Source organism: Oncorhynchus mykiss, chromosome 3 (assembly GCF_013265735.2).
Source record: "Oncorhynchus mykiss isolate Arlee chromosome 3, USDA_OmykA_1.1, whole genome shotgun sequence".
Taxonomy (NCBI): Eukaryota; Metazoa; Chordata; class Actinopteri; order Salmoniformes; family Salmonidae; genus Oncorhynchus; species Oncorhynchus mykiss.
Window position 1 is genome coordinate 13,316,554 of NC_048567.1, and position 21,819 is coordinate 13,338,372.

A 21,819-nucleotide genomic window follows, 5' to 3' on the forward strand; every position below is an offset into this window, starting at 1 on the left:
TGTCCATGTTAACTTTATTAATCTGAACACAAAATAACAAAGGTGAAAAACAAAACAGTCCTATCAGGTGAGAAAACAGGAAACAACTTCCCACAAACACAGGTGGGAACAGGCTACCTAAGTATGGTTCTCAATCAGAGACAACGATAGACAGCTGCCTCTGATTGGGAACCATACCAGGCCAAACACAGAAATACAAAACATAGAACAAAAACATAGAATGCCCACCCCAACTCACGCCCTGACCAAACCAAAAATAGAAACATAAAAAAGGAACTACGGTCAGAACGTGACAATCACTGCCTGGTATTGTGATGCAATAATTTCAATGGTATTTTGGAATGTTCTATCAACTGATGGATGCAGTAAAGAGGTCAATCAAACTCGACCAAAACAATGGAATTGTCATGAAACGCGTGGGGTAAGGGCCGTGGGCAAAAGATCCTGAGTCTCCTCATTGCTCCCCAGCAAAATGATCCTACATTTAGGCTATTGTTTACATGTGTATTTCACACTATGTTGAGGTAAAAATCTGAATATAATGTTTGTATGGATGTCAAACCCAATGCATGTTTATGTCATTGTTACCAATCAACTGCATTACAGTTAAAAATGACTGACTACCACCACTGATATCTGTATGCTAACCAGCTTATACAAATGGGAGTTAGCATTTAGCAGTCTTCTAAACCTTAAAAGGGACAACTTCTACATGTTATGCAGCGAAAACAGCCAATTTCTTTTTTTTTGTAATATCAGTTGAGTTTACTCAACAAATCAAAGCACATTTTGAAGGGTACACATCATGCTTTTACTTCCTGGCATAGCCAGTTGATATTCAGATATTCACATCATATGAAGGAATTCCCCTCGACCACACCCACAAATTGGGGGAAACAAACATTCTTTCCCAATAACCACCATTGTAAAAGAGCCAACTTCATGGTCTACTTTTGTTTGTTATACAGAAATAACAAAACATTGCGAAAAGCTGTTGTGTTGTTCAATGCACATGTAAAATCCCAACCTATGGTTCGCAATGCTCATACTTAGAGAAATAGAGCCTTCGAAAAGAGTCCTGTGGCTTCAGGTGGACCTGGGAGGGCATAGACACACCCACTTGGAAGCCAGGCCCACTCACTGGGGAGCCAGGCCCAGTCAAACATAATTAGTTTTTCCCCACAAAAGGGCTTTATTACAGACAGAAATACTTCAGTTTCATCAGCAGTCTGGGTGGCTGGTCTCAGACGATCCCGCAGGCCATCCCGCAGTTGGATGTGGAGGTCCTGGACTGGTGTGGTTACACATGGTCTGCGGTTGTGAGGCCGGTTGGACGTACTGCCAAATTCTCTAAAACAACATTGACGGTGGCTTATGGTAACGAAATTAACAAATTCTCTGCCAATTGCACACTCCCTCAACTTGAGACATCTCTGGCATTGTGTTGTGGCCTTCTATTGTCCCCAGCACAAGGCGCAGCTGTGTAATTATCATGCAGTTTAGTCAGCTTATTGATATGCCACACATGTCAGGTGGATCGATTATCTTGGCAAAGGTGAAAGGCTCACTAACAGGGATGTAAACAAATCTGTGCATAAAATTTGAGAAATAAGCTTTTTGTACGTATGGAACATTTCGGGGATCTTATATTTCAGCTCATGAAACGTGGGACCAACACTTTACATGTTGCGTTTATATTTTGGTTCAATATACACTAGCGTTCAAAAGTTTGGGGTCACTTAAAAATATCCTTGTTTTTGAAAGAAAAGCACTTTTTTGTCCGTTAAAATAACATCAAATTGATCAGAAATACAGTGTAAACATTGTTAATGTTGTAAATGACTATTGTAGCTGGAAACAGCAGATTTTTTATGTAGTATCTACATAGGTGTACAGAGGCCCATTATCAGTAACCATCACTCCTGTGTTCCAATGGCACGTTGTGTTAGCTAATCCAAGTTTATCATTTTAAAAGGCTAATTGATCATTAGAAAACCCTTTTGCAATTATGTTAGCACAGCTGAAAACTGTGGTTCTGATTTAAAGAAGCAATAAAACTGGCCTTCTTTAGACTCGTTGAGTATCTGGAGCATCAGCATTTGTGGGTTCGATTACAGGCTCAAAATGTCCAGAAACAAATAACTTTCTTCTGAAACTCGTCAGTCTACTCTTATTCTGAGAAATGAAGGCTATTTCATGCAAGAAATTGCCAAGAAACTGAAGATCTCGTACAACGCTGTGTACTAATCCCTTCACAGAACAGAGCAAACTGGCTCTAACCAGAATAGAAAGAGGAGTGGGAGGCCCCGGTGCACAACTGAGCAAGAGGACAAGTACATTAGAGTGTCTAGTTTGAGAAACAGATGCCTCACAAGTCCTCAACTGGCAGCTTCATTAAATAGTACCCGCAAAACACCAGTCTCAAGGTCAACAGTGAAAAGGCGATTTTGGGATGCTGGCCTTCTAGGCAAAGTTGCAAAGAAAAAAACATATCTCCGACTGGCCAATAAAAATAAAAGATTAAGATGGGCAAAAGAACACAGACACTGGACAGAGGAAGATTGGAAAAAAAATGTTAAGGACAGACGAATCTAAGATTGAGGTGTTCGGATCACAAAGAAGAACATACGTGAGATGCAGAAAAAATGAAAAGATGCTGGAGGAGTGCTTGACGCCATCTGTCAAGCATGGTGGAGGCAATGTGATGGTCTGGGGGTGCTTTGGTGGTGGTAAAGTGGGAGAGTTGTACAGGGTAAAAGGGATCTTGAAGAAGGAAGGCTATCCCTCCATTTTGCAACGCCATGCCATACCCTGTGGACGGTGCTTAATTGGAGCCAATTTCTTCCTACAACAGGACAATGACCCAAAACACAGCTCCAAACTATGCAATAACTAATTAGGGAAGAACCAGTCAACTGGTATTCTGTCTGTGCTGGCCACTTCATTATAGTCACCGGATCTCAACCCTATTGAGCTTTTGTGGGAGCAGATTGACCGTATGGTACGTAAGAAGTGTCCATCAAGCCAATCCAACTTGTGGGAGATGCTTCAGAAAGCATGGGATTAAATTTCTTCAGATTACCTCAACAAATTGACAGCTAGAATGCCAAAGGTCTGCAAGGCTGTAATTGCTGCAAATGGAAGATTCTTTGACGAAAGCAAAGTTTGAAGGACAATTATTATTTCAATTTAAAATCATTATTTATAACCTTGTCAACGTCTTGACTATATTTCCTATTTACTTTGCAACTATTTTCATGTATGTATTCATGGAAAACAAGGACATAAGTGACCCCAAACTTTTGAACGGTAGTGCATATATCAAATTTTGCTAAAACATTGCTCTTTCCTTTAAATGGCTCTACTGTTAGGGATGGATCCTTGGCTGCAACAAGATGTTACAATTCCTCTCTTGAAGGCTTCATCATTCACTGACATACGTTGGCAACTGAGGCAAAGTAGTGACTGGCTACAACTGGAGCAAGGAGTGAGAGTGAGACTAACCCTTCCCCCCAAAAAATATTATTAAACTATTAAACTATTCCTGTACTGCCCGTTCTTGTGGACTGTCGCATCCTGTACCAAACTAGACTCTAGAACATCACTTTGATTCCTGCCGGAATACCGCGCAACCTGCAAGACCCACGGGAGTCCTTTTCTACTTGCAACGTTCTATCTAATACCAACTGGGACTATGGGTGGACTCAAAATGGCTGCCAGTGATTATGCCATCATTGACTTGAATGGAGATTCCCTTTCTATTCATTCTATTTCTATGGTTAGTTCGTCCAGTACCTGTGCGCATAATGTGATGTGTGTATGACACCGTTTCTTTATTATTCTTGACTGTATTTCTTGACCGCAGGACTGCTACCAGAAGGAGGCGGTGTTGAGACCAGAGAATAACCAGGTTATCAACTTGACCACACGCTACACCTGGTCTGGCTGTGTGGTAAGAACATGGACAACCTCTACAGCTCTCTGTCTTATATAGTGCCTTCAGAAAGTATTCATACCCATTGACGTATTCCACATTTTGTTGTGTTACAGTCTGAATTCAAAATTAAATAGATTAAATATAAAAATACACACATACCACATAATGACAAAGTGAAACCATGTTTTAGAGATGTTTTGTTAATTTATTGAAAATGAAATATCAGAAATATCAATACCCTTTGCTATGACACTCCAAGCTGAGTTCAGGTGCATTCAATTTCCTTTGGTCGTACATGAGATGTCGCTACAACTTGATTGGAGTCCACCTGTGGCCAATAAAAACACACCGGTGTATATATAAGGTCCCACGGTTGATAGTGCATGTCAGAGCAGAAACCAGACCATGAAGTCCAGGGAACTCTCCGTAGAGCTCTGAGGGAGAATTGTGATGAGGCATATATCTGGGGAAGGGTGTAAAACAATCTATAGTGTTGAAAGGTTCCAAGAGCACAGTGGTCTCCAATCATTGGGAAATGGGAAAAATATGGATCTACCCAGACTCTGCCTAGAGCAGGCTGTCCAACCAAACTGAGCAACTGGGCAAGAAGGACCTTGGTCAGGGAGGTGACAAGAACCCATTGACCACTCTGACAGAACTACAGAGTTCCTTGGCTGAGATGGGAGAACCTGCCAGAAGGACAACTGTCTCTACAGCACGGATATTTCAACTCTTTCCCTACAAGGTCCGGAGCCTGCTGGTTTACTGTTCTACCTGATAATTAATTAACCCAAATCAGTCCCTGATTAAAGGGCAACAAGGAAAAAATGCAGTGGAATTGGCTTTGAGGTCCAGAGTTGAGTTTGAAGGCTCTATAGCACTTCACCAATCTGGGTTTATGTGAGAATGGCCAGACGGAAGCTACTCCTGAGAAAAAGGCACATGACAACACGCCTTTAGTTTACAAAAAGGCACATGAATGACAGATCATAAGGCAAAAGATCAATTTAACTCTTGGCCTGAATGCAAAGTGCTATGTCTGGAGAAAACCAGGCACAGCTCCTCACCCGTCTAACACCATCCCTACTGTGAAGCATGGTGGTGTCAGACTCATGCCATGGGGATGCTTTTCAGCGGGAAGGACTCGGTGACTGGTAAGAATAGAGGGAACAACGAATGGAGCTAAATACAAGCAAATTCTTGGTGAGAACCTGCTTCAGAGTGCAAACGACCTTCAAAATGGGGCGAAGATTTACGTTCCAATAGGACAATGACCCCAAACATACAGCCAAAGTAACTCTGGAATGGCTTCAGAACAAGAATATGAAAGTCCTTGAGTGGCCCAGCCAAGACTTGAGTCCCTGTGGAAAGACTTGAAGATGTGGAAAGACTTGAACTTGATGTGGAAAGACTTGAAGATTGCTGCTCCCCGCCACTCCCCATCTAACTAAACAGAGCTTTAGAAAATCTGCAAGGAAGAATTGGAGAAAATCACCAAATCCATATGTGCAAAGCTGAAACAGACATACCCAAGACGACTCAAAGCTGAAACAGACATACCCAAGACGACTCAAAGCTGAAACAGACATACCCAAGATGACTCAAAGCTGAAACAGACATACCCAATACGACTCAAGGCGGTAATCGCCGCGAAAGGTGCTTCTACAAAGCATTGACTCGGGTATGAAAACCTATGTAATTGAGATATTTCTGTATTTAATTGTCAATAAACTTGCAAAAATGTCTAAACATCTTTTCACTTTGTCCGTATGGGGTATTGTGTAGATGGGTGAGGGAAAAAAAATATTTAAACCATTTTTAATTCAGGCTGTAACACAACAAAATGTGGAATAAGTCAAGAGGTATGCATACTTTCTGAAGGCACTGTATATGTGGGCTTGTCTTGTATGTTTTCCTATGGGACTGTGGTTGTTTTTAGTTCTAACTAAAATAGCTATTTTGAGGTGTGAGGAGTGTGTGTATGTGAGACAGAGGGGTCTGTGTGTCTCCCTCTTTCGAAATGTGTTAGGATGTGTTGATTCAATGTGTTTTTGAAATATTAACTCTGTCTCTCTCTGTTTCTGTCTCTAAGGTGGAAGGAGAGGGAGATGAGGAGGTGCTGAGTTGTGTGGGAGGTCGTAGTTTCCGCTCGGTGAGGGAGAGATGGTGGTACATCGCTCTCAGCAAGTGTGGGGTGAGCACTGACCTTTCACTTCTCACTGATGGCTAGCGCACACAGACATTGTTACTCTGATGACACACACCGCACCCCCTCCCCACACACACATAACAGATTGACATACAAAACATTAAGAACTCCTGCTCTTTCCATGACAGAGTGACCAGGTTAATCCCTTATTGATGTCACTTGTTAAATCCATTTCAATCAGTGTAGATGAAGAGGATGAGACGGGTTAAAGGATTTTTAAGCCTTGACACAATTGAGACATGGATTGTGCGCCATTCAGAAGGTGAATGGGCAAAACAAAAATGATTGTGCTGGGTTTTTCATGCTCAACAGTTTCCTGTGTGTATCAAGAATGGTTCACCACCCAAAGGACATCCAGCCAACTTGACACAAGTGTGGGAAGCATTGGAGTCAGCATGGGCCAGCATCCCTGTGGAAAGCTTTCGACACCTTGTATAGTCCATGCCCTGATGAATTGAGGGGGGTTGCAACTCAATATTAGGAAGGTGTTTGGTATGCTCAGTGTAGATCTTCTCTGAATGTGTGCTTTTGTGTGTGCATATGGATGCACAAGTGCGTGCGTGCGTGTGTGTGTGTGTGTGTGTGTGTGTGTGTGTGTGTGTGTGTGTGTGTGTGTGTGTGTGTGTGTGTGTGTGTGTGCGCGCGCCTGTGTGTGTGTGCGCCTGTGTGTTGTGGCAGGGCCAGTGTATCCTAACACTGACTGGCAGTGTTGTGGTGTTAGTAGAGAGTGAGTGTTTGTGAAGAGGGACAGACAGGATTGAAGTGGATGTTTCCTGGAGAGTGTGTTGTGTTGTCACGGCAGCAAGTGGAGGGCTGTTGACGGACATGACGCCTAATGGTGTAGGACTGAAGTTAAAGCTCTGTCTCCGGCCCACATGGCCCCAGGGACTCTCCCCGTCTCGCCCAGCCTTACCTCGCCTGCACACTGCCAATATAATACACGCCTTCCACCCTCTCTCAGTTCTTACTCTCTCTGTCTTTCTCTTCACCTCTTTCTCTCATTCTTACTCTTTCTTGTTCACTCACTTTGAATCTCTCTTTTACCGTGGCCTTCTTTCTCTGCGTCACTTCATCTCCTCTCACTGCTGTCTCTCAATGTTTCTCTCTCTCCCTCCAACCCAGTCCTGCCTGTCTCCTCTCTCTCCCTCCAACCCAGTCCTGCCTGTCTCCTCTCTCTCCCTCCAACCCAGTCCTGCCTGTCTCCTCTCTCTACCTCCAACCCAGTCCTGCCTGTCTCCTCTCTCTCACTCCAACCCAGTCCTGCCTGTCTCCTCTCTCTCACTCCAACCCAGTCCTGCCTGTCTCCTCTCTCTCACTCCAACCCAGTCCTGCCTGTCTCCTCTCTCTCACTCCAACCCAGTCCTGCCTGTCTCCTCTCTCTCACTCCAACCCAGTCCTGCCTGTCTCCTATCTCTCCCTCCAACCCAGTCCTGCCTGTCTCCTCTCTCTCCCTCCAACCCAGTCCTGCCTGTCTCCTCTCTCTCCCTCCAACCCAGTCCTGCCTGTCTCCTCTCTCTCCCTCCAACCCAGTCCTGCCTGTCTCCTCTCTCTCCCTCCAACCCAGTCCTGCCTGTCTCCTCTCTCTCACTCCAACCCAGTCCTGCCTGTCTCCTCTCTCTCACTCCAACCCAGTCCTGCCTGTCTCCTCTCTCTCACTCCAACCCAGTCCTGCCTGTCTCCTCTCTCTCACTCCAACCCAGTCCTGCCTGTCTCCTCTCTCTCCCTCCAACCCAGTCCTGCCTGTCTCCTCTCTCTCCCTCCAACCCAGTCCTGCCTGTCTCCTCTCTCTCCCTCCAACCCAGTCCTGCCTGTCTCCTCTCTCTCCCTCCAACCCAGTCCTGCCTGTCTCCTTTCTCTCCCTCCAACCCAGTCCTGCCTGTCTCCTCTCACTGCTGTCTCTCAATGTCTCTCTCTTTCTCTCCCAGTCCTGCCTGTCTCCTCACTGCTGTCTCTCAATGTCTCTCTCTTTCTCTCCCAGTCCTGCCTGTCTCCTCACTGCTGTCTCTCAATGTCTCTCTCTTTCTCTCCCAGTCCTGCCTGTCTCCTCTCTCTCCCTCCAACCCAGTCCTGCCTGTCTCCTCTCTCTCCCTCCAACCCAGTCCTGCCTGTCTCCTCTCTCTCCCTCCAACCCAGTCCTGCCTGTCTCCTTTCTCTCCCTCCAACCCAGTCCTGCCTGTCTCCTCTCACTGCTGTCTCTCAATGTCTCTCTCTTTCTCTCCCAGTCCTGCCTGTCTCCTCACTGCTGTCTCTCAATGTCTCTCTCTTTCTCTCCCAGTCCTGCCTGTCTCCTCACTGCTGTCTCTCAATGTCTCTCTCTTTCTCTCCCAGTCCTGCCTGTCTCCTCACTGCTCTCCGTCTCTCTCCCTCTCTCCCAGCCTTGCATGTCTCCTCTCACTACTCTCTGTCTCTCAAGTTCTCTCTCCCTCTCTCCCAGTCCTGCCTGGCTAGTATTGATTTTGTGACAGTGCACGGTTCATGCTCCTCACTCCTCTGATGGAGGTACTGAGATCGAGTCTTGGCTGGCAGATGAAATCAAAGGTTTTTTTCTCTCACTTACAGCACAACAACACAAACTCCAGAGGCTTTGAACTCCTCTCTGTGAAATGAGCTCTTTGTGCACTCACTGTCGCTCCATCTAACTCCCCGCTCTCTCCCTCTCCCTCTCCGTCTCTGTCTCTGTCTCTCAGGGGGAAGGTTTGCAGCTGGAGTATGAGATGAAGCTGACCAATGGCCAGTCTTTCTGGACACAACATTTCTCTGCAGACGAGTTTGGTGAGAACGACACAGATTACAGAATGAACGTTAATGGCTCGTCCAACACTATTTAACACGGCCAATAAAGCATATTAAAATGAACAAATTATTATAACGAAGGAATGGATGAATGAATTAATGATGATGGATTAACATGAGTGGAATGGGTAAAAAGGAAACGCAGTTTAGAAAATGACAATATTTATCTCTCTTATTCTGATGTTCTAATGACCTCTCTTTCTGTCTCTCTCTGTCACTCTCTCTTTTCCCCTCCTCCCCCTTGTTCTCATCACCATCTCACACCCTCTATCTGCCCTCTCTCGTGCTTTTGATTTCATCCTCCATTTCTCCCTCTCTTTCTCCCTCTCTACCTCTCTCTTTTACCTCTCTCTCTCTCTCCTTTTCTCTCTATCTCCCTATCTCTCTCTCTGTCTCTCTCTCTCTATCTCTCTCTCTTTACCTCTTTATCTCTCTCTCTCTCTCTCTCTACCTCTTTACTTCTCTCTTTCTACCTCTCTCTCTCTCTCTATCTACCTCTCACTAACCCCATGCCTCTATTCTCAGGGATCCTGGAAACTGACATCACGTTCCTGGTTATCTTCTCCCTGGTCTTCATCCTCTCATGTTATTTTGCCTGTAAGTGCCTGAGGAACAACATCAGATCTCGTCTTCCTCACACCAGAAAAGCACTTAGCAGCCAATCCTAACCTGAGATCTCGGCTCTTAACTCCCATCTTCACACAAATGTCTTATTGGCATTAATGCACCAATGCACCAAACGTCAGAATTAGTGCTAGTCCTTTCTGGAATTAAGACAAGGAGTGGAGGAATAGAGCTTGTCATTATGGAGTCATGGGGGCATGTCTTTCTGGAATGAGGGAAGAGTGGCCCCTCTCTGGTGGAGGAACTTGTCATTAGGGCTGAACATGTAGCCGGGGAAAGTAAAGTGGGGCAGATGAAGGGAAGGCAGATGTGACAGAGTTACAATATGGAGAGTATCTTCTCAGATAATACAGCCCATGTGTCTACAAACACACAGACTCCTGCTGCACATACTAATGCCTAATACACCACTCCCCTCCCTCTCATTCTCTATCCTTCTCTTTACATTACCATCTCTGTTTTTGTGTCTATGTCACTGCATCTTTCCCCTCTAATCCATCGCTCTCTCTCCTCTTCATCTGTTTCTCTCTCTCCTCTTCATCTGTCTCTCTCTCCTCTTCATCTCTCTCCTCTTCATCTGTCTCTCTCTCCTCTTCATCTCTCTCCTCTTCATCTGTCTCTCTCTCCTCTTCATCTCTCTCCTCTTCATCTGTCTCTCTCTCCTCTTCATCTCTCTCCTCTTCATCTGTCTCTCTCTCTCTCCTCTTCATCTGTCTCTCTCTCTCTCCCCTTCATCTGTCGCTCTCTCTCCCCTTCATCTGTCGCTCTCTCTCCCCTTCATCTGTCGCTCTCTCTCCTCTTCATCTGTCTCTCTCTCCTCTTCATCTCTCTCCTCTTCATCTGTCTCTCTCTCCTCTTCATTTGTCTCTCTCTCTCCTCTTCATCTGTCTCTCTCTCCTCTTCATCTCTCTCCTCTTCATCTGTCTCTCTCTCTCTCTCCTCTTCATCTGTCTCTCTCTCTCTCCCCTTCATCTGTCGCTCTCTCTCCCCTTCATCTGTCGCTCTCTCTCCTCTTCATCTGTCGCTCTCTCTCCTCTTCATCTGTCGCTCTCTCTCCTCTTCATCTGTCGCTCTCTCTCTCCTCTTCATCTGTCGCTCTCTCTCCTCTTCATCTGTCGCTCTCTCTCCTCTTCATATGTCTCTCTCTCTCTCCTCTTCATCTCTCTCCTCTTCATCTGTCTCTCTCTCTCTCCTCTTCATCTCTCCTCATATCTCTCCCCTCTTCATCTGTCTCTCTCCTCTTCATCTCTCTCCCCTCATCTGTCTCCTCTTCATCTGTCTCTCCTCTTCATCTGTCTCTCTCTCTCCTCTTCCTCTCTCCTCTTCATCTGTCTCTCTCTCTCTCCTCTTCATCTCTCTCCTCTTCATCTGTCTCTTTCCTCTTCATATCTCTCTTTATTTGTCTCTCACTCTCTATCTCTCCTAGATAATCTGAAAGGAAGGCAGCTTCTCCATACGACATATAAGATGTTTATGACTGCGGCTGGTGTAGAGGGTGAGTGTGGACCACAACTCCACTCATACACACACACACACCCACAGGCGGCCGGCTGCAGCAGCATCACCATCTGACTCACACACTGCAGTCGTTGGCATCTCAGACATGGTAATGACTCCTTCTGATTATCATAGATATTAACCACTGCTTCAGCACCATACAGATAGCTCCCTGTCTCTGTATAGGGTAGGACTGCTGCTGCTATATGCAGCTCTGCAGTGCAGAACAGTGAAATATCCCTCTCTCTGTCTCTCCCTCTCATCCCTCCTCCTCCCCTCAGTTGTCAGCCTTCTGTTCCACTGTATCTACTGGGGCCTGTATGCCAGAGATGGAGTGGGCAACGGCAGTCTCAAGATAATGGGTGAGCATGATCATCACAAACACCCTGATAAAGGATGTAAAGCAGAAACACCCTGATAAAGGATGTAAAGCAGAAACACCCTGATAAAGAATGTAATCCAGAAACACCCTGATAAAGTATGTAATCCAGAAACACCCTGATAAAGGATGTAATGCAGAATCACCCTGATAAAGGATGTAATGCCGAAACACCCTGATAAAGAATGTAATGCAGAAACACGCTGATAAAGGATGTAATGCAGAAACACCCTGATAAAGGATGTAAAGCAGAAACACCCTGATAAAGGATGTAATGCAGAAACACCCTGATAAAGAATGTAATCCAGAAACACCCTGATAAAGGATGTAATGCAGAATCACCCTGATAAAGGATGTAATGCAGAAACACCCGGATAAAGAATGTAATCCAGAAACACCCTGATAAAGTATGTAATCCAGAAACACCCTGATAAAGGATGTAATGCAGAAACACCCTGATAAAGGATGTAATGCAGAAACACCCTGATAAAGGATGTAATGCAGAAACACCCTGATAAAGGATGTAAAGCAGAAACTTTCCCACACAACCCATGCAGTGTAAGAGAGTGCACATGAGAGGATGAGTGTGTCCTTATTTGGGTGTGTGTTGCAAGTGTGTGTGAGCGTGTGCTGGAGTGAGTGAGTGACCTGATTTCAGGTTCTGGTATGATGTTAAATATTCAGATACTATAACCTACTTACAGTAATCTTTCTTTCACTCTGTGGGGTTCTCATTTTCTTCCCATCTCTCTCTCTCTCCAGGGAAATTACTGTTCTCTGTCAGTTTCCTGGTGTTCCTACTGATGCTGATCCTGCTGGGAAAAGGCTTCACTGTCACCAGGTAGGGAGTGTGTGTGTGTGTGTCAGACCGTCTCACCTATGGTCTCAGGGTCAGAGCTACAGTAGCTGTCCCAGCCTTAATAACACCCTCTACCATAGAGGACATGTCAGTCTAACTCACATATGTCAGAGTCAAGGCCCGCGGGCCACATCCGGCCCGCAAGAAGGTTTTTTACGGCCCCTGGGATGATCTTGATTTATTATTAGAACCGGCCCGCAGCAAGCCGGCAGCCCGCAGATCTTTTACACGCACCAATACTACATTTCCCACAATGCAAAGGTGACGCACCGAGCAGTAGGCTGCTTCATTTCAATATTTATTGGCACAGCAGTCGTCAGCATCACAGTAAAATTAACTTTCAGATACCCATCAAAAATGGCAAAACGGAAGGTGGATACTGAGAACCGGGGGTTTCAAACAAGGTGGGAGTCGGAGTATATGTTCACGAAGGTAGCTGGAAAACCTGTGTGTCTTCTGTGTGGAGAAAGTGTGGCGGTACTGAAAGAGTATAATCTGAGACGACATTATGAAACGAAACACGCGGACACACACGCGGACGCAACTGTCAAGGCCAGTTTTATTTTGGCAGAAGAGATCGCTAAATCAGCCCGGCCATTTACGGAGGGGGATTTCATCAAAAACTGCATGATTAAAGTTTGTGACGAAGTTTGCCCAGAAAAAAGGCAACTCTTTTTAAATGTGAGTCTGAGCAGAAACACCATTGCCGAGAGAGTAGACCAGTTGTCCATCAATCTAAAAGAGCAGCTTGTGAAAAAGGGAAAAGATTTTATTGCATATTCCTTGGCTGTGGATGAGAGCACCGACATTTCTGACATTGCCCAGTTGTCAATTTTCATCCGCGGAGTGGACTCCAACCTAAGCGTGACAGAGGAGTTTTTGGCTTTACGTCCTATGCATGGCACAACTACGGGGCATGATTTGTATGAAGAGGTGTCAAGATGTGTAAATGAGATGGAGCTGCCTTGGGAAAAACTCGTGGGTTTGACAACCGACGGAGCACCTGCGATGTGTGGACACAGGAGCGGACTGGTGGCGAAGATACGGGAAAAGATGCAAGAGGAAAACGCGACAGGTGAGCTGACAGCTTATCATTGTATCATACACCAGGAAGCGTTGTGCGGTAAAGCCTTGAAAATGGAGCATGTAATGAGCATCATCACGCGCACAGTTAACTTTATCAGAGCCAAAGGTTTGAATCACCGCCAGTTCAAGGCATTTCTGACGGAGTTAGAAACGGAGCATGGTGATTTGCCTTATCACACAGAGGTGCGATGGCTAAGCCAGGGAAAGGTGCTTCAAAGATGTTTCGAGCTTCGTGAGGAGATTTGTCTGTTCTTGGACAGCAAAGGGAAAGACACAACACAACTCCGAGACGAAATGTTTCTGTGTGAAATGGCTTTTCTGTGTGACATTACGAGTCATCTGAATGCAATAAACTTGCAGCTGCAGGGTCGGGATCGTGTCATCTCTGATATGTACAGTACAGTGAAGGCATTTAAAACCAAACTGACTCTGTGGGAGACGCAGATGCGGAAAGAAAATTTGAGCCACTTTCCCAGCTGCCAGACCATGAAAGAGAAGCTCTCTACCAGTGCGTTCCCGAGCACACAGTTGGCTGATAAAATAGGTATGCTTGCCGCTGACTTTCGACGCCGATTTGCTGACTTTGAAGCACAAAAAAGCAGGTTGGAACTGCTCGGTAACCCATTTGCTGTTGACGTGGAAAGCTCACCACCAAACCTCCAAATGGAGTTGATTGACCTCCAATGCAATGATGCACTGAGGGCAAAATATGCGGCAGTGGGTGCTGCGGAGTTCGCCCGTTTCCTCCCCGGCACAATGCCCCAGCTGCGCATCCAGGCTGCTCAAACGTTGTCTATGTTTGGCAGCACATACCTGTGTGAACAACTGTTTTCTTTGATGAACCTGAACAAAACATCACACAGAAGTCGACTTACTGCTGAACACCTCCACTCAATTCTGAGGATTTCTTCAGCTCAGAGCCTTACCCCGAACATTGATGAACTTGTGGAAAAGATGGGACACCACCAAGTATCACCCTCAACCTCAAACAAGTGAACATTACTGTGCAATCACATATTTAGAGTTTTTACTCAGTTCAAGTTTAAAAGTTAAAATTTAATATTTGTTTTCACTGCATGTTACTTCTCCTTAAACAAAGTGTTGTTTTTGATTAATAGATTTTTGCACTTTATTTTTTTGTATTTCAATCCAATTATATTTTAAAAATATTTCAGTTGAGTGGATGATAGAAAATTGCTATTATTGTTTTTTCTTTGAAGTAAATTTAGCCCACTTTTGCTAAAATAGAAAATATAGTCTACTGATGGTGCCTTGAATACCGGTTTCTTTCATTTAATGTTCATGTTATGGGGATATTTATATAAAGGAAATTTGTCTTTTGTGTCTGTTGAAAATTAAAGATTACTGACAGAGCCATAAGAAAATATTGCTTTATTTATCTGATCATATTGTAATATATTTGTTAGGTTTTCAGTAGGTTCAATTAGGTTCACTAGACTATATGCGTCATTTAACATTTTTTCAATGAACATTCGAACAGTCCGGCCCTCGTCTTGTAGCTGATTTTTTTATTTGGCCCTCCGTCCATTTGACTTTGACACCCCTGGTCTAACTGCTTGGCTGGCTGACAGGTTCACTGCTTACAGTGTGTCTCAGGATTAAATCCTCCAGCCACTCTCTCTGTCTCCTTCTAACTCGTAACCAGTAGGCCAGTCTCTCTCTGTCTCCTTCTAACTCGTAACCAGTAGGCCAGTCTCTCTCTGTCTCCTTCTAACTCGTAACCAGTAGCCCAGTCTCTCTCTGTCTCCTTCTAACTCGTAACCAGTAGGCCAGTCTCTCTCTGTCTCCTTCTAACTCGTAACCAGTAGGCCAGTCTCTCTCTGTCTCCTTCTAACTCGTAACCAGTAGGCCAGTCTCTCTCTGTCTCCTTCTAACTCGTAACCAGTAGCCCAGTCTCTCTCTGTCTCCTTCTAACTCGTAACCAGTAGGCCAGTCTCTCTCTGTCTTACTCCTTCTAACTCGTAACCAGTAGGCCAGTCTCTCTCTGTCTTACTCCTTCTAACTCGTAACCAGTAGCCCAGTCTCTCTGTCTTACTCCTTCTAACTCGTAACCAGTAGGCCAGTCTCTCTCTGTCTTACTCCTTCTAACTCGTAACCAGTAGGCCAGTCTCTCTCTGTCTTACTCCTTCTAACTCGTACCAGTAGCCCAGTCTCTCTCTGTCTTACTCCTTCTAACTCGTAACCAGTAGCCCAGTCTCTCTCTGTCTTACTCCTTCTAACTCGTACCAGTAGCCCAGTTTCTCTCTGTCTTACTCCTTCTAACTCGTACCAGTATCCCAGAGAGAGTGTGTGTGTGTATTCATCTGTCTGTGTGAAAGCTAACCCCCCTGTGTGTATCCGTCTCTGTCAGGGCGAGGATCAGCCACAGTGGCTCTGTCAAGCTGTCCATCTACATGACAGTCTACACCGTCACCTATATCATCCTCTTCATATACGAGGCAGAGGTACTGCAGTCTACACTACAGAACTGCTGCTGCTACACTCCTACTGTCCATGCTATACGTGAAGGGCCAGTGTATGACGGTCTAAGTTTCAACCGGGGATTCCTGTGTCCCACAACACTATGTTAGCCTACTGAGTTGAAGTCTAGGTATTAGCTCTAGGAGCTAGTCTTCAGGTCTCGGGCACGGTTACTCATCAGCCGAGCATGGATCACAGAATCACCTCCATTACAAGTGTAAAATGCGCTCTACTATAATTTAGAATGGGTCCCTCTTGAAAATGAGGTTCACATATCATGGAACTTCCTGGTAAGATAAAGGTGAAATTAAAGGGACCTACTCCTGATGTACTGTAGTATACAGGGATAGGAGTTTCTTACCCAGCCTGTCGGTGCCTAGCACTGGGCCTGTACATACATAATGCAGGGGACGACCGAGAGTAATCCTGTTTGACCAATGATATCCAGTCTCTGGCCTGTGAAACTGAATACATAGCCCGCAAGCAGAGGCACTGTCAATGACCCAGTTGTAGAGAAGTGTCAATGACGCACAAACAAACAAACAAACAAACATACATACATACATACATACATACATACATGTACACGCACACACTTGCAGACACACTCACCAATGAAAACGAGTAGATTTCACACCCCAACATGTCAGCAAACCACAGGCTGTTACAACACATGCTGGGGAACGTATTGTAATACACCTCTCTGCTATTTGAGGGTAAAGTTAGTAGGTTGATTAGTAGGGTGCGGTCCATTAGAGTGGTTGTATGACGTTGTAAGTGTGTGTGTGTCTCAGTTCTTTGACCCAGGTGAGGTGCTTTATGCATATGACAGCCCGGCGGGCTACGGTCTGATGGGTCTCCAGCTGCTGGCCTACGTGTGGTTCTGCTACGCCGTCCTGATCTCCCTCAAACACTACCCTGAGAAACAACCCTTCTACATCCCCTTCTTCACGGCATACACACTCTGGTGAGAGGACATAGCCCTACAACCCTTCACTCTCTGCATGCAGTTATTCTCTGTCAGGTTCATCAACTTCATTCCCTAAAAAGCATTGCACCCGATAAACTCCCCGTCTCCCTTATCCTTCCACTTCTCGCTTGCTCGTCTTAAATCCGTCCTCCTCCGCCTCTCGTTTCCTTTTGTCACAACTGCACCATATTCATTTTTTCTCCACCTTCCTTTACATATCTCAATCTCTCCCTTCCCTATCTCTCTCTCCTCTCTCTCTCTCTTAATAATCTCTCTCCCTCATTATCTCTCTCTCTCTCCCTCTGGCAGGTTTTTCGCTGTGCCCGTCATGGCTCTGATAGCTAACTTTGGCATCCCTCGCTGGGCACGGGAGAAGATCGTCAACGGCATCCAACTGGGAATCCACCTCTATGCTCACATCGTATTCCTCGTTAGTACCCTTCATCTCTCTACACACTCACACACAGGCATGCATGTGCGCACACATACACACACTGCCTCACTGTTGACGTTAATTATCTCGAAGACCTCATCGCCCGCCTCGTTAGTAACCCCCTGCCCTCCACACGCAGGCATGCACACACTCACCTCTCTTTTAATATCTGTGTGTCATATCTCTCTGTCCTCATCGGCCTCTGCGTTAGTATACTCCCAAACCCAGACTTCTGCACCAGACCGAGCCTCTCGGTCCCAGACTTCTGCACCAGACCGAGCCTCTCGGTCCCAGACTTCTGCACCAGACCGAGCCTCTCGGTCCCAGACTTCTGCACCAGACCGAGCCTCTCGGTCCCAGACTTCTGCACCAGACCGAGCCTCTCGGTCCCAGACTTCTGCACGAGACTGAGCCTCTCGGTCCCAGACTTCTGCACCAGACCGAGCCTCTCGGTCCCAGACTTCTGCACCAGACCGAGCCTCTCGGTCCCAGACTTCTGCACGAGACTGAGCCTCTCGGTCCCAGACTTCTGCACCAGACTGAGCCTCTCGGTCCCAGACTTCTGCACCAGACTGAGCCTATCGGTCCCTGACTTCTGTACCAGACTGAGCCTCTCTGTCCTTTGTTAGTGACACATTCAGACACATACTGTTCTGTTCTTATATGTGCAGGAATGTGTATCAGTGTATGGAGAATAGAGGGTAATATTTGTACAGACAATATTCTGAATATGATGCATTCCTCCCATCCGTCCCCTCTCCCCCTCCCTGCCTCGCCACAGGCTATCACGCGGCCCTCTGCAGCCAATAAGAACTTCCCATACCACGTGCGGACCTCTCAGATCGGGATCCTGCTGTCTAGTCCGAAGGCGGGTGTGGCGAGTGAGAGTTTCCCCCACCATGCCTATGGGAACAGCTCCTTCCTGGGCGACTCCCAGCCCAACTTCACAGAACTCTTCTCCATCCAGTCGGTGAGTGGATGTATGATCTGAGGAGGATCTAGTAACTGATACTAAGGTCCGATATAGTCCCTGTAACACTCCAGAGGTGTTAGAGCACAGAGGAAGTTGTCAGAGAAGGATGTGGTAACTGATATTGTGACAAATACAACCCAGCATGACCTTTAACCTTTCAACCTTTACCTCCCTCAGGGCCCAGTGAAGACGGTGGAGGAGACGGTGGGCCGGAAGGGACAGGAAGTGCAGAGGAACAGTGAGCATAAGATCATCACCACCACGGCTGACCTGTCGTCACCCACCTTCCCCCCACTCCCTCCCCCCATGCTCCCCCGCCTCTCTGCCCACTCCCCCCCTCCTCCTCCACGACTCCCCTCCCACTTTACCGAGTACTTCAGCATGCAGGGGGGAGGGGGCGTGGGCACCAAGGCATGAGACAGACAGAGAGTAAGAGGGACACAGAGAGAAGGAGAAAGATCGAGAGGGAGGTGGAGGAAGATCAGGTAGCACAGAAAACAGGCTATGTTTAGCCACGAGGGAAGGAGGCATGGATATAAGGAGGAAGAGAAGGGGAAGTCATCATAAGCAGACATGTGGAATAGAAGTTTGAAACGTCCCATTTTCACCTCTAAATAGAGAGAATGGGAAATGGCTGTGAGTTAAAGTGCTGAGCTTGTAAAAGAAAAAAAGAAGCAATAAATATTTGAACATGAACAGGGAGAGAGGCACCGGGAGGGAGAGATGACAGAGTGGATGTAGCCTGACCAATAGAATGATAGGAGCGCACAGTGGAGACTGAACAAAACTCCTATGAACACTTTTATTCAAGAATTTATAAGGCATCAATGGAGAGGCTGAGGGAAACGTGTAAATAGCTGAAGAGAATGAGTTACCATTACTCTAAAATAGTTGCAGAGTTTATATTACAAAAGGGATGGTTTTTTCCCCACATTGTCAAATTCGAAGTGGTGCTGTGACCATTGCAGTTCTCATGCCATTACATTGTACAAGAGTAAAATGTTCACTCACATCCTGAAACAATACATTCATGTTTTTTTCTTCATGTTTGACAGATGTTGTTAAAACAAAATATTGAATTTCTCCATATATAATATGTTGGGATGATTTATATTCTTAGAAATGCTGATTGCTCCAGGCTATAGGATTGATATACTGATGTTTAAGTGTACAATGTTCAGTTTACTGTGGACCACTGAGGTACTGCTAAAACAAGCATGTCTCTAAACTGATTATACTCCATGTGCTCATACCTGAGTAACAGCGTGCCTGTTGTACTAACTTTGTATATTTCATACCATATAGGCTAGTGAGGAGGTGTTAATAATGTCACTTCTTCTGGAACCTTATGTCATACTGTCCCCAGACAACTGTTTCAACTCCCAATACTACTGTTCAGTTCTCACTGGAGTGCAAGATATTAGCTTGCTCTGAATGTAATTCCTTGATGTATGTAGACCTTGGTGAATGTATTAATGCAATAGAGCACAAGGAAAGGGGTGTTTTTTTTTACATAGAAATCATACTTATAGCTTGTTTTACTTTCAATTTCAGCCTCCATCCTTGACACATGATTTAAGGAGGGAAAGTTGTCCAGCGAGGATATGAGCTAACTTCACAATCCCCCCCCCCCCCCCGACTAGTATGTAATGATGTCATGTCAACTGTGTGAGGGGCTCACTGTTGTTTATCCATAAGTAGAAACAGTAGTTCTTCCTGACCATGAAAAGTCCTGGGCCCATAAACAACTAAAGCAAACCTTTTAGAGTAACTGTGAAAGTAGTAGCACCAACGTCCTGTTTGTCCTGCATGAAGCACTTTAATGTTCCCCTTCTCTTAGTTTTCTGTTCCGCCATTTATTTCAAAGTGACTTTGATTAGCGCTTTAATCTGAATTATACTTATCCACACACTACATCCAATGATATTCCGGTATCAAATATACAAATGTTACCTGTAGATATGTTCATATTAATCAATGTTATCAAGTGTCATTATCAGACATTTAAAAATGTACATGTATCTTAATAACATTAAGTTGATTTAAATAGCCTAATGATATCAATGTAAGGGGGTAGGGTGTAATTCACAAGATGGTGTCAAGGCCAATTTGCCACCTGTTTCTTCTAAGAAATGGAAATAATGGAAGTAATCAACTACATTGTATTTTTTGTTTTGTTTAGCTTGTTAATATCTCAGTATGAAATGTGCAACTCTCTTTATTTTTTTTATCCAATCTGTAAAACAAAAAGGTGTGGGGGAAAGAATGGTGGTTAATTGACTGTTTCTAATGGCTTAATTAATAGCCCTTTACTACAGAAAGACAATGTCTGGAGTAGGCTTGGGTTGGTCAGACTGGTACAGCACATGTTATGTACATGAGAACATACAGTCAAAGGTATAATGTAGTCTGTAAAAAAGAATGACACTTGAATTAGATTGTTCTGGTGTTCTAAGGGTTTTGTCTCTGTAGGTGTATACAGTTGAAGTACACTTAGGTTGGAGTCATTAAAACTCGTTTTTCAACCACACCACAAATTTCTTAACAAACTATAGTTTTGGCAAGTCAGTTAGGACATCTACTTTGTGTATGACACAAGTAATTTTTCCAACAATTGTTTACAGATTATTTCACTTATAATTCACTGTATCACAATTTCAGTGGGTCAGAAGTTTACATACACTAAGTTGACTGTGCCTTTAAACAGCTTGGACAATTCCTGAAAATGATGTCATGGCTTCAGAAGCTTCTGATAGGCTAATTGACATAATTTGAGTCAATTGGAGGTGTACTTGTGGATGTATTTCAAGGCCTACCTTCAAACTCAGTGCCTCTTTGCTTGACATCATGGGAAAATCTAAAGAAATCAGCCAAGACCTCAGAAAACAATTGTAGACCTCCACAAGTCTGGTTCATCCTTGGGAGCAATTTCCAAATGCCTGAAGGTACCACGTTCATCTGTACAAACAATAGTACGCAAGTATAAACCATGGGACTACGCTGACGTCATACCGCTCAGGAAGGAGACGCATTCTGTCTCCTAGAGATGAACGTACTTTGGTGAGAAAAGTGCAAATCAATCCCAGAACAACAGCAAAGGACCTTGTGAAGATGCTGGAGGAAACAGGTACAAAAATAGCTACATCCACAGTAAAATTAGCCTTATATCAATATAACCTGAAAGGCTGCTCAGCAAGGTAGAAGCCACTGCTCCAAAACTGCCATAAAAAAGTCAGACTACGGTTTGCAACTGCACAGGGGGACAAAGATCGTACTTTTTGGAGAAATGTCCTCTGGTCTGATCACACAAAAATAGAACTGTTTGGTCATAATGAACATCATTATGTGTGGAGGAAAAAGGGGGAGGCTTGCAAGCCGAAGAACACCATCCCAACTGTGAAGCACGGAAGTGGCAGCATCATGTTGTGGGGGTGCTTTGCTGCAGGAGGGACAGGTGCACTTCACAAAATAGATGGCATCATGAGGGAGGAAAATGATGTGGATATATTGAAGCAACATCTCAAGACATCAGTCAGGAAGTTAGAGCTTGGTTGCAAATGGGTCTTCCATTTGGGTCT

General features: G+C 45.1%; 1 protein-coding gene across 1 annotated transcript in view; it reads left to right on the forward strand.

The window, feature by feature from the left end:
• Positions 1 to 20,823, forward strand: part of LOC110503641 (transmembrane protein 145) — a 41,865-nt gene extending 21,042 nt beyond the window's left edge. Inside the window, exons 4-15 of the mRNA XM_036969608.1 lie at positions 3,866 to 3,952; positions 6,030 to 6,131; positions 8,834 to 8,918; positions 9,465 to 9,536; positions 10,990 to 11,058; positions 11,342 to 11,422; positions 12,202 to 12,280; positions 15,756 to 15,849; positions 16,660 to 16,832; positions 17,145 to 17,265; positions 18,050 to 18,238; positions 18,419 to 20,823. Coding sequence (XP_036825503.1) covers positions 3,866 to 3,952; positions 6,030 to 6,131; positions 8,834 to 8,918; positions 9,465 to 9,536; positions 10,990 to 11,058; positions 11,342 to 11,422; positions 12,202 to 12,280; positions 15,756 to 15,849; positions 16,660 to 16,832; positions 17,145 to 17,265; positions 18,050 to 18,238; positions 18,419 to 18,658 — 1,392 coding nt within the window. The 3' untranslated portion in view covers positions 18,659 to 20,823. The remainder of the gene's footprint in view (positions 1 to 3,865; positions 3,953 to 6,029; positions 6,132 to 8,833; positions 8,919 to 9,464; positions 9,537 to 10,989; positions 11,059 to 11,341; positions 11,423 to 12,201; positions 12,281 to 15,755; positions 15,850 to 16,659; positions 16,833 to 17,144; positions 17,266 to 18,049; positions 18,239 to 18,418) is intronic.
• Positions 20,824 to 21,819: the final 996 nt, after the last annotated feature.